Here is an 18036-nt window from a genome sequence, read left to right as displayed (position 1 = left end):
GATGTCTTTTTTTTTTAATGCAAAACAAAAAGCAAACAAAAAAGAGGAAGAAACAAATGCCAAAGCCATGAAATAAAAATTAACCAAGGTTAGAGTTGCTAGTTGTGGCGAATCAGACACAGCTGCCTGGATCAAGCATAATTTAAGGACAAATTCCCCAAGAAAATAACTAAAGGCATTGCCCCTTGCCCTTGCACGGCCTTTCCTGAGCTGCCGTAAATTAAAAATGCTGTCTGTTATGCCACTGCCACTCCTGCCTTTACTAAATTCACTTTCAGATTATATAAAAGTAACAAGATTTTGGAAAATAGCTATTGATGGAATTGAAAATATCAAACAGCAAGAAAGTAATAAATGAAATTTATGGTGTGCCCAATTTATGCATCACTTCTCCTATTTAGCGCAAGGCATAAACCTCTTCTTGTTGGACTGTCACACATCTGAGATGGACAGTCCTGGCAACACTGTCATTTTGCTGACAGAAATTCCTCATCTCTAATGAGAAGAGTATCACGCTTGCCTGACGATAACTTTATGCTTTTGGAAATGAAGGACAGTTATTTATAAAGACTGCATAAATCCCTAATGCTTCAAAGAAGTGTAAATCCCAAAGCTTCCGAGTTCTACAAAATGGACGGTACAAAGTTCTCAAGAAAGCCAGTTCTCAGCTCTCCGCAAAAGCAAAAATTCTAGTCATGGGGCACCTGAATTAACCAAATTAAAAATGAGAGAAAAGGTGGCCAGCCACTCCCAGATAAGGAATCAATCAAAGCTATGTCAAAATTATACCAAACCTTATCTCACCAATAAAAGAGTCTGGCCAGGTGCGGTGGCTCACACCTGTAATCCTAGCACTTTGGGAGCCCTAGGCAGGCAGATTGCTTGAGCCCAGCAGTTCAAGACCAGTCAGGGCAACAGAGTGAGACACCTGTCTCTACAAAAAACACAAAAATTCGCCGGGTGTGGTGGTACATGCCTGTAGTCCCAGCTACTCGGGAGACTGAGGCAGGAGGATCACCTGAGCCCAGGGAGGTCGAGGCTGCAGTGAGCCGTGATCACACCACTGCACTCCAGCCTGGGCAACAGAGTAAGACCCTGTCTCGAAAACAAAAACAAAAGAGTCTGCACCGAAGGTGCTGAAACCACAGAGTATTGGGTCATTTGTTGGGCATGTTGTACGTGTGAGATACCTACGGTTCTAGCTCAAGTTTTATTTCTGAATCCCTACATTTAGTCAATTATCCCCATAGCTCTCCAGCCCAACTCTCTGTTTTTCCTTTCAGAGGAAAAACCTTGTTGTGGAAGAAAAACAAAACAAAGGCAACTGAGTTCAGTTTTTATAGAAACTTCCCAGGGTCAGAACACGTTCAATCTGACCATATCCAAATCTGCAATCAGGATCAAACAGAAGTGATGATCAAAAACCACATCCTACTATATTATCCAGCATGAAACAGACTAGACATGCATAAATATACCTACTGAAGCATAAAAGTCTATAAATATGGGTAAGGAACCCTCTTTGTCTTTTGGCTTCTTCCCTCATTACCATAACATTCTCGAGTGATAAAGACTAACTGGAACTATCAAACTTGTTGGTGGGAATATAAAATGTTTGGGAAAAGTATTGGCAATTTCTTATAAAACGAGTAATCCTATGACTCAGGAATTCTACTCATAGGTACTCATGAAATTAAAAAAAAAAAAAAAAGTGTGTCCCAACAAAGAATTGTACATGAATGCCCATATCACCTTTTACCCAAGTGTCCATTAATAGCAGAATGAATAAACAACTGTAATACACTCATGCAATGGAATACTACCTGGCAATAAAAAGGAACAAACTTGATGCACTAACAACATGGATGAATCTCAAAAACATAATGCTGAGTAAAAGAATATATACAAAAGAGAATATACTGTATGACTCCATTTATATGAAGGTCTAGGCAAAATTAACCCATAGTGGGACAAAATCAGAAGAGCAGCTCGGGTGGGACTGGGTATGGACAACAGAGGACATGCAGGCTCTTGATAGGGGTTTGCCTTACACAGGCACATACACTTGTAAAACTTAGTGAACGCAGGCTTACAATTTCTATAGTTCATTTGACTATAAGCATTTATTGAAGATATGCACACTGAAGTACTTAGGGGGAAGTATACTGATGTTTGCAGTTTTAATTAAAATTTATTAGAAAGATGAGACAGAGTGATGATGGGCAGGTGGGAAATGTGAATAGAACCTAGGTGGTGAGTATATGGGTATTCACTGTGTCTGAATTTTTTCATAATAAAATATTAGGAGAAAGTCTTTCCCATCTTTTAAAAAACAAAACAAAACAGGGCCAGGCACGGTGGCTCACACCTGTAATCCCAGCACTTTGGGAGGCTGAGGTGGGCAGATCACGAAGTCAGGAGATCGAGACCATCCTGGCTAACATGGTGAAACCCTGTCTCTACTAAAAATTAAAAAAATTAGCTGGGCATGGTGGCGGGCGCCTGTAGTCCCAGCTACTTGGGAAGCTGAGACAGGAGACTGGCATGAACCCGGGAGGCGGAGCTTGCAGTGAGCTGAGATCGCGCCACTGCACTCCAGCCTGGGTGACAGAGGGAGACTCCATCTCAAAAAACAAAACAACAACAACAACGAAAGTCTCCCCATGATTCCCCAACAGCTCTGGCCACTCAGTATTCTCTGCCTCTCTCCAAGCTTCTCCAAGGGGTCTATTCTCACCTTCTGCAATGTGGCTTTACTGCCCAGGAAAGGTCCCCAAAGACCTTGTTGTATTAATGAGAGATGAAATCCACATGGGGTTAGGAAAGAGGCACGGAGAAGCTCCTCCCAGACTCCTGCGGATCTGAGAAGGGTTTCCCCTAAGCTTAGCTGAGCAAAGAAAGTATCGTTAACACATCATTCCAAGTTGAAATATGAAAAGCGTCAAAGTTATTCTGCATTTCCAGAACCACAACCATGCCAATGCTTGACACAGTTAAATAAAAATTAACTTTCATTTCTCTTTACCTCTGCTGACTTGGTCAAGATTAAAAGTAAACTCAGTTTCCAGGAATGGTCAAGAAATTAAATGTTATGGACATAGAGAAACGTACTTCATGCTACATGCTACTTACTCATTTTCAAAGATACAGAACTAAGATGCCAGAAAGAACTGAGTCACTATACCTGGCTTGGCTTCCAGCCCTACCACCACTAAAGAAGCAACCTCCAAGTGTCAACTGGCTCTATCCTCATTTCATCACTTCTCATCACTTCTCTATCCCCTGCAAGCTGGCTTCTGTCCCCCTCACTCTAATGAAACCGCTCAGGTCATGGGACTCATAGGAAGTTCTCAGTACTTTTTCTTTCTTGCTTCTCAGAGTGTTCGACACTATGAAACACTCCCTCCTTGAAACCCCACGCTGTTACTCTGTACTCTACTGCCTCTCCCCCTGCCTCTTGAGCTATTCTTTCTTCATCTGCTTGGCAGCTCCCCTTCCTCCTCCAGGGAGAACTTCCCTTAATCCCCAAAGTGAGGGCTGGGCACCTGTCTACAACTCCCTTGAGACTCTGCATTCACTCCATCACAGCACTCACCACACTCTGCCCCAATTGCCCCTCTGCTTCTCTGGATTACATCCTAGACAGGGCGGGGACATGTGTGCTCATAGTTTTAACATCAATGCCTGACGCTCAATAACACTGCTGAACAAATAAACAAATGAATAAAGACTTTTTTCAAAACGAGACCTAGAAACAAGTCGTTTTCAGGATTACCTCTGGTCTTGCTACTCAAAGTGTATTCCTTAGGGCAGCAGAAGCATCATCACCCAAATTTGTTAGAAATACAGACTCTCTGGCCCCATTCCAGGCTTACTGGACAAGAATCTGCATTTTAACAAGACTCTCAGGAAATATATGTGCACAATAAACTTCAGAAGCACTGCCCTATGGTGTTGCTAAACAATTCTACACAGAGTCAGAAGAGGGTTATAGTCCCATCTCCGCCACTAGCTTACCAAAAAAAAAAATTAAAATAGCTGTTTTACTGAGTGTATACCATATGCCAGAACTGTGCCAAGGGCTTTATAAATCATGTAAAACTCATAATAACGTATGAAGTCAAATTGTTAGAAAGTTCCTCCTTTAAATGAAATTAAATCTGCTCTGACAAACCAGGTTTGTTCTTACTATTAACAGAATATTTAACAAGCACCTTCTACTTCTGACAACCATTTCTGTCCTTTAGAGTCACACAAGGTCTATTTCTTGTCAACATGACAGCCCTACAAATATTTGAGTTCAATTAAATTATGCCCCTTTGTCCAGGTTTCCTCTCTATGTCAAAAAAAAGTGAGTTTTCTAACCATTCTTAATAATGACAATATAAATAAATAATAATAGTGACTAACCCTTTCGAGCCTTTGCAGTGTGCCAGGACCTGTGCCACATGCTTTCTTTACACAGAGCCTATACTCAGAGGGCAGGTCCACAAGTTATACAGTTCCTGGCTTTCTATGCTCACCGTCCTGACTACACTCTGCTGAAATCACTCCTCTGTATCGATTTTCAACCTAATTCTCCTATAATGCATGAAAAACCAGCAAATAAATACGAGAAAATAGGTGCAACCTCATTAGAGATTTTTTTAAATGTACACAGCAACAACAGGATACCTGTTCTTGGTGTTCTGTTTGTTTGGTGGTGTCTATGTGAACTACCAACAGGCAGGAACTGAGCACCGTGGTACCCAGCTGGTGAGGCTCTACACCAGGGCCAGCATCTTAGAAAGAAATCTGACAAACTCTATCAGGGCCTTCAAACTACTTACAGTCTTTTACACATTAAAAGTTGTTGGGGGGAGGGGGAAAATAAATAAATAAATGAAAATAAATTTTATGCCTATTGCATATTCCTATCTGTCCTTTGGCCTACTAATGACACATATCTGGGAATCAACTCTAAGGAAAAAAAAAAACCTCTAAACACAGAAAAAGATTTGTGTCCAAAGACATTCATTAGGAAATTAAAAATGGCAAATCACTAGAAATAACCTACATGTCCAACAGCAGTGAGGCAGTTAAGTTTCAGCACATTCATAAGAAGGAATGAGATGCTATGACATAATGGCAATTAGCAAGAACAGGAGACAAAGCTGCATTCCAGGAGAGATGTGTGCATCCACATGTTCATACACACAAATACAGAAGGAACACTTCCAAACGTTAATTAACTGTGTGCTTGTTTTAAAGTGACAGCATTAGGGGTAATTTATTCTCTCTCTTTTCCAAATGTTGGGGTAATGCTATGGGTTAATTAAATATTGGAGAAAAAATACTGAATTTAAAAAAATAAAAATATACTTGCTTTTCCCCCCTCCTTTTCTGATTTATAGTCTCCTACAGAACAGGAATCATACCCAGACCTCACTTTGCAAGTCATGCTGCTTGGGAAATGCTGTGGACGATATATGCATTTCTGGTTTGTTTCTGCTTTGTTTCTCATCAAAGGAGAACCACGCGTACTCCCAGAGAACCGCAGGCTCCGCTCTTTCCCATCTCACCCTCACCCTAACTCCATCTACTCCCTCAGCCCAAGATTACAATGGGCACATCACCTTTCCCATCCCATTCTGGGGGATGATGGGGAGCTGTGCTATGAAGAACAAGGCTATTCATGGGGAACATCAAATCAAAGTACAATATGATAAAAGACTCAACAAATCTCAGTTGGCTGATATTAAGATCTTAGGGTGGGAAAAGGAAAAAGCCTTTTTCTCCAAAGGACATAATGAGACATTTAACAGATTTTTTTTTAAAGGGCAAATGAACAAACAAAACACACCATTTGTGTCTTAAATGAAGTTGGTGAAGAATGCTGCCTTGGAGGAAGCAAATCAGACTTGTTTCTCCCTAAATGGATCGCAGATATTCTTGGTTTTCAAAATTATCTAGAGTCCTGGAGGCTAAGATCAATAATGTTCCCTCTCACAAAGAAAGAAGATGGCCAGAGTGAAGCATAAATACCTTTGAGCATTTCCCACTTTGAAGGTAGGAGGAGACAGCTTAAGGCTGACAAATCTTTCCCAAGAAATGATGTTGCAATGAATGTGAGTTCTCCATTTACCTGGCATGCCAGGTAGAGCAGAAGACAACCCCAACCAGGAATATTCCAGTTTCATACGTGAGGGACCCAAGCACAAAAAGGCCCTACTACTGCACTTCATGGGAGAGCAGTTCTGGTCTTCCGAAACAATGCTAACATGCGCATGAAGCAAGGTGCTTCCTACGAGAGAGTCAGGCCACAGTAGGGAATGAAGAGGGAAACAACATCACAACTTCAGGGTCCTCCCATTGTGCAGCCCAGGTCCCAAACAGAAAATCAGAGCCAACAAATCACAAAGATCAGCACTGAGACCCAGAAGTCATCAAGGTGAATAAGGCTTCTTTCCTCTTTTCCCGGGTGGGTTGTGTGTATGTCAGTTTTTCAATGTTAATGTATTCATTAAGGCTGCATCCACACTATTCAAATTATCTGGGTGGTTTGGAAACTCTCCAGGTCCCTCTGAGACCACATCACTCATCCAGATGTGTGCCATCTGCAGCACAGGTCCCAGGGCTGGACCAGAGTCAAAGCATCACAGTATATCCAATGTGTCCATGGAGACATGACTGGAACCTGAGGAAGCCTGTGGACAGACCTGCCAGCCTAGTGGGGCTCTCAATACCCAGTCCACAACAAAGGGAATTTCAGTTAGAGACCTCCCCAGGAACAGATGCAGTCTTGAAAAACCTTTCAGGTTGTTATACATACATACATATATATAAATATATGGTTTGTATACATACATACATATATATAAACATATGGTTTGTATACATACATACATATATATGAATATATGGTTTTGATGGGTTTTTTTTGAGACAGGGTCTCGCTCTATCCCCTGGGCTGGAGTGTAGTGGTGTAATCACAGCTCACTGCAGCCTCAACGTCCTGGGCCCAAGTGATCCTCCCACCTCAGCCTCCCAAAGTGCTGGGATTACAGGCGTGAGCCACCATACCAAGCCGGTTGTTATATTTTTGTAATCAGCACATGACAACAAAAATGTTTCTTACCTCTGTTTGTTCTGTAGACACAAGTCTATCTGGAAACCCATTTCCCTGGAAACCCATGCAGGAGAGATCAAAAATGGTTTTCTTCAGGTGCTGGTTGTCTGTATACAGCTCCTTCACTAGCTGTATAAGGTCACTGACCTAGGAGGTAAGAACAGGGAAAAGGCTGTCTACCCAGCAAGAGACTTCAGCTTCCCAGGGCCGCAGCCCCAGACAGCCCTATTAAGCGACTCTTTGGCACCACAGTTACGGGGAATCAGGCACTGGCTTTAACATCTGGCATAACAGTATTTTAATCCCAGAGCCATCACTTCAAGGCAAAAAGATCCTGGGCAAACTGCACAATCTAAGCCCCAGTTTCCTCATCTGTAGCCTTACTACGAGAACTGAACAGGATTGCGGTCACAGTGCACTAAAGTCCCTGGCACGGTCTAAGTGCTCAGTCAATGACAGCTAATACTATCTCTCTCTTGCACTTGAGACCCTCTGGAGGAAAAGTCTCCCAAGGCTAAAGTTTCTGAAACTGTATCAGTCTTACTTTTCACTAGTGACCTCCTCCTTTGTACACCTATCTGGCAATGCCAGTAATATTAACAGTTGTCAATTATGAAGCAATTTACAACTACTAAAATACTCCTACAAGCTTTAGTCTATCACTCCTTGCAAAAATCCTGAGGAGGGGAACAGACTAGTGTGTCTCTCTCCATTTTACAACGAGGACATGAAATACAAAGAAATTTAACTGTCCAGAGTCCCACAGCTGGGGTGTCTGGAGAACTAAATGAGACAGAACAATGACCGAAGTGCCTAACCATGTGCGAAAGAGCAGCTGCCTCTACACAGGCAGAGTTGGGCCTGGGTCTTGCGAGGCCAGACACAGAAGGAACAAGCAGACACCACCTTGGTTTCCTGCAGGCTTCAAATCCCAATGGCCAGTAATTTTCCAAGGCTTCTTGATGGAAGCGATTATTAGCTCTTCAAATAACATGGAAATTCCCACCCTGAGTACACATAGTAGATATCCAATATATCAATATATGAAAAAAATTGGATCGAATCCTCAAGGAGGTTCTAGTAGGAAGAACAAGACATTCTGATTTACTAAGTGCCAACCAAGTGAACTACCTCCTGGCCTTACCACAGCCCCAGTAGGCACTAGCAGCAGCTATTATCATCTCTATTTTCTTCATCTTTAAAAACTAACAGCTGCCTCCATACTCCTTGCCTTATTCCTCCCAAAATACCCAAATTTTTATTCTCCTTGCTATTTCTTAGTTCTGTGCCTTAAACAGGCTGTTTTCTCTTTCTCTGCTGAGAAAGTGGATACCTGGGCAAACTCCGAATTCGTCCTTCGAAACCCACTTCAAGTCTCACTTCTGCTGAGAAGCCTCCCCTGATCAGGTGAGCTCACCCCCCCATCTCCCATACAGGCAATTAGCCTCTCCTCTGCTATTTCTACACCTAGTACAGCTGCCCATACAGCAACCTTGCACCTCATACTGCAATTACTTGTTTACACGCCTGTCTCTTCTATCAGAATGTAAATTATTCCAAGATGGAAACTGGATCTTAGTCACACATACATGATAATTTTATAATAAACTATGCGGTCTCAAACCTCCTATTTCTAAGAATATTTTTCAGAACCTTGAAACACTAAACCACTCTAACCATGACACTGATCAACACATTGAAGAATCTTCCCAGTTTAAAAAAAGATTTATTGATCAAACCTGGAACGTTATTCATTCAAAATGCATCTATTATTAGTTCCTATATGTGTGCCAGGCAATGGGAAATCAGAAATAAGTAAGACATAATCACTAAGTTTAAGATGTTCACAGCCTAGCAAGGAAATATAGACAAATAACCAGATAATTACAGATCAGTAAGATAAGGACATCGATTTGGATTAGGTACAAAAAAAAGAGGTGAACAGCCTGAAGGAAAAGTGGCTAACTCTAAACTGAGGGGCCAGAGAGCTTTTCCTCAAGGAGATCGAGCCTGGCTGGGTTCTCAGGCCTGGGGAGTTTATCAGACACGAGGGAAGGTACTCCAGTTAACGGACACAGGAGGGGCACACACAACAAGGCAGAGGGGACAGGAAGGAAGGAGAGGGGCCTTCAGAATCTTAACCTCTCATGAGGAACCCAAGATACAACAAACAATCTAACAAAAAGAAAAGAAAAGCACTAAAAATTAATAGGTCAATACCTTTTTCTTAAGTTCTTCTTGAGAAAAATGTTCCACTTGAAACCGATTGTTTTCTTCAAGGCAAATACTTAGATAAGATGTTTGATCACTATCAAGTGAAAATGATTCTTCTGCCCAAAAAAGAAAAAAAAAAAGGTGGGGAGGGGGAGGAGAAAAAGAATATCAGAAACAGATCCTCCCAAGACTGACCCCAGTGCAATCCATCCAAAGCAATGTGAATGGGGGAGGTGGGGCGGAAGGGAGCGTAGTACACAGAGGGGGCTTAAGGCACCACCTTTGAAGCAAAATTAATTTCCCCTTTCTCAACAGGCTGATATTTCAATGTATGGTTTCATCTTAGGCCGTAGGTTTTCACTGTGGCCAACTGTGAATTATAATTTGCATATCAAGTATTGTGCCTGGAGACCATTCTGAATGGCACAAGAAAATGGTGATTTCAGTTTAAATGAGGGACTGATTCTGTTTAGGGGAAAATGCAGAAAAATTAGATGTGACCCTCAAGGGTAGAACTCAAGGGAGATAAAAGTGTCTGATCATTTTTTTTTTTTTTTACTGGCCCCAGAACCCTCATGGGAAACAAGCACACTAAGTGCAGAAAGTGCCTGCTAGTGCTAAGATAGAAGAATCTCTGGTCCCCAATGTAAGGATCTGTTTCCTTTGCAGCAAAGGTCAATTCTAATAGGAAGGGGAGAAGTGGGGGGAGGGGGGAAGATGTGTGTATATGTGTACTGAGCAAGGCATATCCACAAACAGTATCTCATTTAACACACACGTGTAAGAGCTGATACATCTAAAATACAGTGCAGAATACTGGAAAGAGCTAGACTTAAAGGAAGATGCCCTGGCTGAAATCTGGGCACGTCAACCCCCAGCTGAGTCTTGGTTTCTTCATCTGTAAAATGAACTTAATACTTACTCTACCTAATGAGATGACTGTGAGGATCACAGGTGAAAAGTTAGGTGCCTAGCACTGTGCCTTGTACACAGCAGATGCTCAAGAGATGTCAAACCTACCACTGTTATTACCAATTTTTACCATATGTGTCAGGCACCGGGCTAGAGATACAGAAGGGAATCAGATACCAACCCAAACTTTAAAGGGCTTAAGTTCTACCAGGGGAGAGGGTCAAATCTTAATATTACTGTGATGAATACAGAAAACATAAGTCCCACAGGACCCTCATCTTGTAGCCCTCCCTTAATGTATATACAGCACTAAAAACAGTGCTTCAACCTGAAACAGCATCTCACCCATATATGTGTGCAGTCTTGGGCTCTCTGCAATAGGTGCTGTGGTAGGCAGTACTCAGATGTTCCGGGCAGTGAGGGCTGCAATTCCCCAAAAAAGGGGATTGCAAGTGCCCAGGGATATTTGGAACTAGTAGTATCAAATGATGCAGAAAACAGTAGAGGCAGCAAGGAAGCAATCCTGCACCTGACCTTCTGCAGAATTTAGTACAACTTACTGGGCTCTTCTACTAGGAAGGCTAACATCAGCATGGTCACCACAAAAAGGATCTCCAAACGAAACCCCGTGTATGCTTCATCCCTTAACAAATATTTAGGACTCTCCTGAAGTTCAGTCCATGCCCTCCAAGTGGAAAAACCAAAGAGAAGCACATAGAATAAAGTGTGTACCTTCCCGCCTCCGAATTTCGCTGATCTGCTCCTCCAAGGTCTTCCGCAAATTCTGATATGAAAGCACATCCTGCTCCAGTTGCTTCCGCAGGGCAAAAATGTTGTTTAACTCAGCCTGCAGGTTGTTGATACTTGGTAAAACAAGACACCAGAAGTTTTAAAACAGACCTATTTGTACTTTTAGATGCAAAGCCCAGAAAGCCTTCCTGTGATTTTTATGTCATTTGTGTTTTTTTCTGGTTATAAAAGTATATACAGGTTTACTATAGAGAATTTAAAATACAACAGTATAAAGAAAACAAAAATTATCATGCTCCTACTACCAACTAACACACGGCAGACTGTATTTCCTTCCTATCTTTTCCCCTATGCGTAATTTACATGGCTGAAATAATACTAGACATACAATGCTGATATGCATTCCTCACTTCATAATTCCCTATATTTTAGAAATTATTTGCAAAATCATTTTAAATGACTATATAATATTAAACCAGGTGAATGTCCCACCACTTACTTTAACTCATCCCCTATTAGTGGATACTTGGGTCATTTCCAAATTGTTGCTATAGGCGTAACTAGGTGAAAATAATGTAATTCTCCATTCCAGAATGTGTCTCTGTTCTGAACAATGCCCCAAGAGGGCTTGGGTATAGAAAGGGAGGCTCCCCAGGGCCTGAGTGTCACTTGGGCACCCGGGCTTCAGAAGAAAGGGAGACAGAGGACTCCTGCTGTGTTACTCCTCGAAAAAGTCATACTGGAAGTTAAGGGTGGGGGACAGGTGGGAAGAGAAAAAAATAAAGCAAGAGTGAGTCAACAATAAGAAGGAGAAAAGGACTAATCTATTAGGGGCCAACAAAACTCCACTGTGGTGGGTTAACCACTCAGAAATGCATAGTATGAGTGGATTTTTATTCTGGGAGAGGAGATGTAGTGCTAAGCTGTACAGAGAGCTTGCATGGACTAGAAGCCCAAAACCCAGAGGAGACCAAGAAAATGCACACCTCCCAGAATGTGCATTAATCTTGGGGAAACCTGTCCAATAGAACTTTCTCCAGTGATGGAAATGTTCTATATCTTCACTGTCAACTAAAGTAGCCACTAGCCAAATGTGCCTACTGAGCACTTGAAATGTAGCTAATGTACCAAGGAACTGAACGTTTAATTTTATTAAATTTACAGTAAGTTTAAATGTGAACAGCCACATGGCTAGTGGCTACTGAACTGGACAGTGCAGATCCATAAGAACAGCTTTGGACTCCTGCTGATGTGGAAATGGCAGAGATCAGAACCAGTTAAATCCAGCTCTCAGAAGAACATTGAGACCCCAGCTGACATCTGAATGGCATAAATAATGCTTCACTGTGCATCTCTGTGCTTAAAGCCTTGTTTGACATCCAGGTTATTTTCTTAAGAAAGATTCCCAGCAATGCAATTACTGGGTAAAAGTATATGAACATCTTTAAGACTACTGAAACACATTAACAAATCAGAAAGCCTTCTTTTTTAGATACCAAGAGATCTATCATTCTCCATCTAGCATCTATGGTTCCCTAAAAATGTCCATCAATGCCATGAAATTATCTGCAAAAAATGAATGAATTTGTGGATTTTTCTAGGGAGAGGGCCTATAAGCTTGCATCAGATTTTTCAAAAGGGATCAATAGCCCCCGAATGGTTAGAGGCAATTGCTCCAAATATGTGTGCCAGACTCCTCAAAGAGGCCCCGCTTCTCCTTCAGAGACTTCCAGCTCCATCCATCGAACTGCACACATAAATCAACACACATTGGAAGGAAAATAAACCATTATGTCTAATCTTCTATGCTTGCTGCTTTGAGGACAGTTCATTGTGAAGCAGTCTTCACGCAAGGGAAAGGGCCCTACTAGCAACTTGTATCTAGTTCCATTTTAAGACAATCATAATGATCAATTTGTAAGGCTGATGAAAAACCTCACAGAGGTGTCACAGCACAGCACTCGCTTGGATGCAGTCGTGCTGCAGAGGCATTTAACCAGGGAGAAAAAAAGAGACTGTTTTAGAGAAGCTCCTGCGATTAGGGCTGGGGAAAGCTAACTGCTTCACTCCCTCTTCCATTTTCTGACAGGGTGAAAAGTACACAGCTGCTGCTCCTGTGTCTGTCATTTATGTTTTCCCAACTTGAGAATCTTTTCAAGGTGTGAGGAGTTGGGAGAACAAAAGGTGCTTCACTCAGAAAAAAGCAAAAACCTTCCTCTTCCTGGAACTGGGGCAGGGCAGACAGGAGCAGAAACAAGGAGTTAGAGAGATCGAAGCCCAAAATAGCACGCCACCACTACTGGGCAAGCCAGTTCAACTAACTGAGTCCTGATTTCCTCACGCAAAATGGGGATAATAATACCTTTGCTTTGCGATTGTGTTGAGGAATAAATGAGATATTACATGGGAAAGACGTTAGGACAGGGGCTAACACATATGAGATGCTCAACAAACATCATTTCCTTCCTTCCACATACTCTAACAACTCCCATACAGAAGACAATATTTATGAGCCAAGATTGCTGATTTTCATGAGTTACAGCAATGATAATCATCTGGAGATGATTTTGCCCCCACCCGCCAGGGGACATTTGGCCTTGTCTGGAGACATTTTTGGTTGTTACAACTGGCATGGGAGGATCAGGTGTGCCGACCCTCCCATGGTAGAGGCCGGGGATTGTTAAACATCTTACAAAGCATAGGACATGCCCTCATGACAAAAAAACTATCCAGGCTCAAAGCCTCATACTGCTGAGGCTGAGAAATCCTGAGTTACAGGGAAACTGTGCTAGTCCTCAAGATGGGGAGTGTATCAGCAAGAACCTGGGTTGGGAGCCAAGACGACCTAAGCACTGATAATCCTTCACTGCGGAACACCGGGTGTCTCAGAATGCACATTTCCACTTCTGTAATTTGGGGATCATCCACCAACTTCTAAGTGCTGCTGTGAAGAATAAATAGTAAAAGTGAAAGGATCAACCACATTCTTGCTCACAATGAGTTTCCTCCCTTCTTGACTTCCCTTTCCAGTTTTAATCACAGTACATCATCTGTCTTCAGGGTCATCCACCTTTCCTGTCAATTTCCAGAGTGAACAGTGCTGGAGTTACAGAAGAGAGCTCTACCCTCCTTAGCCCACATTCTGCCCTCTGGATATGCCAAGGTCTGAGGATTCAAAAACCTCCTGTAAACTAAGTTTATGCATGATGAAATATTGAGACATATGTAAGCTTTTCATGCTGTCATTATTCTTAAGAAATCTTACCATTTACTGAGTGCTTACTACATGCCAGGAAGTATTAGGTCTTTACACAGTGTCCTCTCTAGTTTCAACACAACCCTGTAAAGCAGGTAGACATCTAAGTAGGTAGGTAAGTAGGCAGACCAGCCAATCTCAATTTCACAAACACACTGAGGCTCAGGGTGAGAAATTACTTACCCAAGAGCTCAGGGCTGCTGAGTGGCAGAGCTGAGATGTGGACCTAGGTCTGTCTCCCACTAAATGTATTACAAGTCTGAAGATGAACAGGAAGCCTTTTAAGAAACCTTGTTAGTCCTGGTTAGTCTTTGTTAGTCCGAGTTAGCCCTGACCCGCCTCAGTCCCATCCAAGTTTTCATTCATTAAGAAAGAGCCTGTGAAACTTGGGAGCCCCTCATGAAGCTGAGAAGACTCAGGAGCAACCATATCCACCCACAAGGCCTCTCAGTACCCAGAATCAACCTGGCTCCTACCCAGAGAAGCTGCGCAATTGAAATGAAATGTGTCCACTCCCTCTGTGAGTTTCCACACATGACTCAACCCCCAGTGCCCCCCACTGCTCGCTCCCACCGCCCACCTCCCCCAACACCACTCGCCAAGTGAAAATGACCAGCAGCTGAGGTTTCTTGAAAAAACTCACTTTCAGAGAGTGACGCCTACTCCCAGAATTTCAGCAGCATGTTTTCATTTTCCCTAAACTCATTTCCTATGAAAAAATCTGGAAATTATCTCATAATTTAAAAGATCAACATGGCAGGGAGGGGCATTCCTGCACAGAACATTTCCCAAATGCCTACTCTGTACCAGGCCCTGGGGAGCAGAGACAGTAAGGTGGGACCCTTGCCCTGAGGGAGCTCCAACACAGATGAGGAGGCAGAGCAGGCACAGACGGCTACAGAAGGTGACCTCCCCACGCAGGGCAGAAACACAGAGAGGCAACTGTTTTGGGGATTAGCAGGGCCGCCTGACAAAGGTAACATTCAAGCTAAATTCTAAAGGACTGGGAGGAGACAAAGTAGGGGAAAGGTTGGGAATAGAAGGGTAGGAAACACAGGTGAAGGTACAGGCAGGAACACACAGCCCAGGGAACGATAAAGAGCTCGCTATGGTAAGAGCAGAGGACATATGAGAGGGAGAAATGAGGGGTGATTCTTTTTTAACTTTTCATTATAGAAAATTTTAGACATATACAAAAGGAAAAAAAAAAAAAAACTACTGTAATGAACCTCTCCCCCATCTACACATACCCCAGCCCCAACAATCAGAGAGCCAGGGCCAATCTTGTTCTTTTGATATCCCCACCCACTTCCTCAGCTTCTGCACTGTTTGGAAATGAATCCCAGACATCATATGCTTTCAGCTGTACCCATCCCACTGTGTAGAGAGCGGTGACCAACACTTGTAATCCCAGCACTTTGGGAGGCGGAGGTGGGTGGATCCTGAGGTCAGGAGATCGAGACCATCCTGGCTAACATGGTGAAACACCGTCTCTACTAAAAATGCAAAAAATTAGCCGGGCGTGGTGGTACGTGCCTGTAGTCCCAACTACTTGGGAGGCTGAGGCAGGAGAATCGCTTGAACCCGGGAGGCGGAGGTTGCAGTGAGCCGAGATCCTGCCACTGCACTCCAGCCTGGGCAACAGAGCAAGACTCCGTCTCAAAAAAAAAAAAAAAAAAGGACTTCTCAATTCTGAGAAGTCCCTGAGGCCAACCCTGTGTGTACAGACACATGGACAGAGGCCCAGAGCAGCACTTGCCTGTGGACACAGAGCTAGAAAGTGGGAGAGTCAGGGCTAGAACAAGGCCTCTATCCTAGAGTTGGCTCTCCCCACCACACCTTGCTGGCAGCAACTCATTTCAGCAATTCTGCAGAGATAGGGAGACTTGTTTGAGTCCCAGGGTTCTGTCACTTGACATCTGTGTGACTTTGAGCAAGTCACTTACCCTATCTTAGTTTTCATGACCTTATAGAAAACATAGGGATAGCATTATTATTACTTCACAGAAAGGCTGTGAGGATCATATGAGATAAAACACATAGAAGCACTTTCTAAATATATAATAAAGTATTTTTAAAACCTGAGTAATCATGATTTTAAAACCTGAGTAATCAATTTTGTTGCCAAAAATCAGACAATTCTTGATAGAAAACAGGTATATGTGACCATCAAATAGGGCAGTCGCCACCCAAGCTTTATAAGCTCCATAAGCAAACTGGCAGGGCTTTGCTGCCTTAGAGATCAGCACTGATTGAAAGGGTGTGTGCGTGTATGCGTGTATGCGTGCGTGCGTGCGTGCGTGTGTGTGTGTTTGCATTCAGATGTGTGATGTCCAGACAGAAACCCTTACCTGTCTGATTCCTGCAGAGATTTGACCAGATGGGTATAGATGTCCTGCTCTTTCTTTAAGACCTGAATCAGCTCTTCATAATCTGATGATTGTTTCTTTTCCTGGAAATGACAATGGGCATTTGACATTAAGGAAAGAATTTTGAAAGAGTACATCCTTATATTATGCAAACATATGTAGCTAGTCCCAGTTTTTAAAATCAAACGAAGGTGAGAGAGGCCCTGTGCCTGGCTCTGGCTCAGGCCACAGTCAGAGAGCACCACCTTCAGGAGGAGTGGGGAATGACTGCCCATCACTCATCCCAGAACAAAGCAGAGAGCTGAGCTTCCAATACTGCTTCCAACAGCTGCTAGGAAGACGCACCAGTTATGGGATTAGCCCATCATGAGTCTGTCATCCCTCAGAGCTGCTGTTCATCGTTTTTAAAACACTACAAAAAAAAAATCTTTCCATATTCACTGTTGCTCCAAAGAAGAGAAATTCACAAACCAAAACCTGGCAAGTACTGGGGACTAGGGATTTAGTTACAGTCAAGTAGAAGAGGTCAACTGAGGTATTCTTGGGAGGCATCCAGAACACAGTGATGATGAAGAAATCTGAGTTGGATCTCTGCCACTTACTGGAGGTATGATCTTGGGTAAGTAGCTTAACAAAACTCTATGAGCTTCAGTCTCCTCATTTATGAAATGTGGATGTCATTTTATGAATTCACATTCACAAATGTGAAATTTTTTAATGTTCAAAATTTGGTTCTGCCACATACCAGTTCTGAGACTCTGGGAAGTTACTTACTAGGAGCCTTGGTATTCTCACCTGTAAAACTGGTGGACAATTACCACTGCCTTATGGAGTTACAGAGCAGATGAAAGATAAATTGCGTACTGTAAGGAACCAGGGATACCTGGAGAAATGGCTGATTCCCGTATTAGGACAAGGAAAATCAGGAACAATAAAAGATATGTGTATAGCATTTTATTGTGCCAAAAAATGAGGAAGTGCTTATAGAACAGTGGTTGCCAGGGGCTGGAGGGATGAGGATATGGGAGATGTTGGTGAAAGGGAACAAAGTTTTAGTTACGCAAGATGAATAAATTCCAGAGATGTAATATACAGCATGATGACTATATGTAACAATACCCTGGCCAGGCACAGCAGCTCACACCTATAATCCCAGCTCTGTGGGAGGCCAAGGCGGGAAAATCACTTGAGGCCCAGAGTTCAAGACCAGCCTGGGCAACATAGTGAGATCCCCGCCTCTACAAAAAAGTAAAAGATAAAAACATTCGCTGGATATGGTGGCATGCACCTATAGTCCCAGCTATTTGGGAGGCTAAGACAGGAGGATCCCTTGAGCCCAGAAGTTTGAGACTGCAATGAGCTAGGATCATACCACTGCACTGAAGCCTGGGCAACAGAGCAAGACCCTGAAATAACAAACAAACAAA

At 42.8% G+C, this 18036-nt stretch overlaps 1 protein-coding gene across 8 annotated transcripts in view; it reads right to left on the bottom strand.

Moving 5' to 3' along the window:
- Positions 1 to 18036, bottom strand: part of CDK5RAP2 (CDK5 regulatory subunit associated protein 2) — a 188181-nt gene that overhangs the window by 71419 nt on the left and 98726 nt on the right. For 6 of the 8 annotated variants that reach the window (XR_004664314.2, XM_024930066.4, XM_063593922.1 and 3 more), the window contains exons 15-18: positions 16592 to 16692; positions 10967 to 11097; positions 9329 to 9438; positions 7118 to 7255 (exon numbers count right to left, since the gene is read on the bottom strand). Coding sequence is in view for 7 of the 8 variants with exons in the window: in XM_024930066.4 (XP_024785834.3) it covers positions 7118 to 7255; positions 9329 to 9438; positions 10967 to 11097; positions 16592 to 16692 (480 nt within the window). In the remaining variant the exon portion in view is untranslated. The remainder of the gene's footprint in view (positions 1 to 7117; positions 7256 to 9328; positions 9439 to 10966; positions 11098 to 16591; positions 16693 to 18036) is intronic. The other 2 variants (XM_008958605.7, XM_055117699.3) reach the window with 1 other exon arrangement.

Source organism: Pan paniscus, chromosome 11 (genome assembly GCF_029289425.2).
Source record: "Pan paniscus chromosome 11, NHGRI_mPanPan1-v2.0_pri, whole genome shotgun sequence".
NCBI lineage: Eukaryota > Metazoa > Chordata > Mammalia > Primates > Hominidae > Pan > Pan paniscus.
This window is presented reverse-complemented; position numbering and strand designations above follow the sequence as displayed.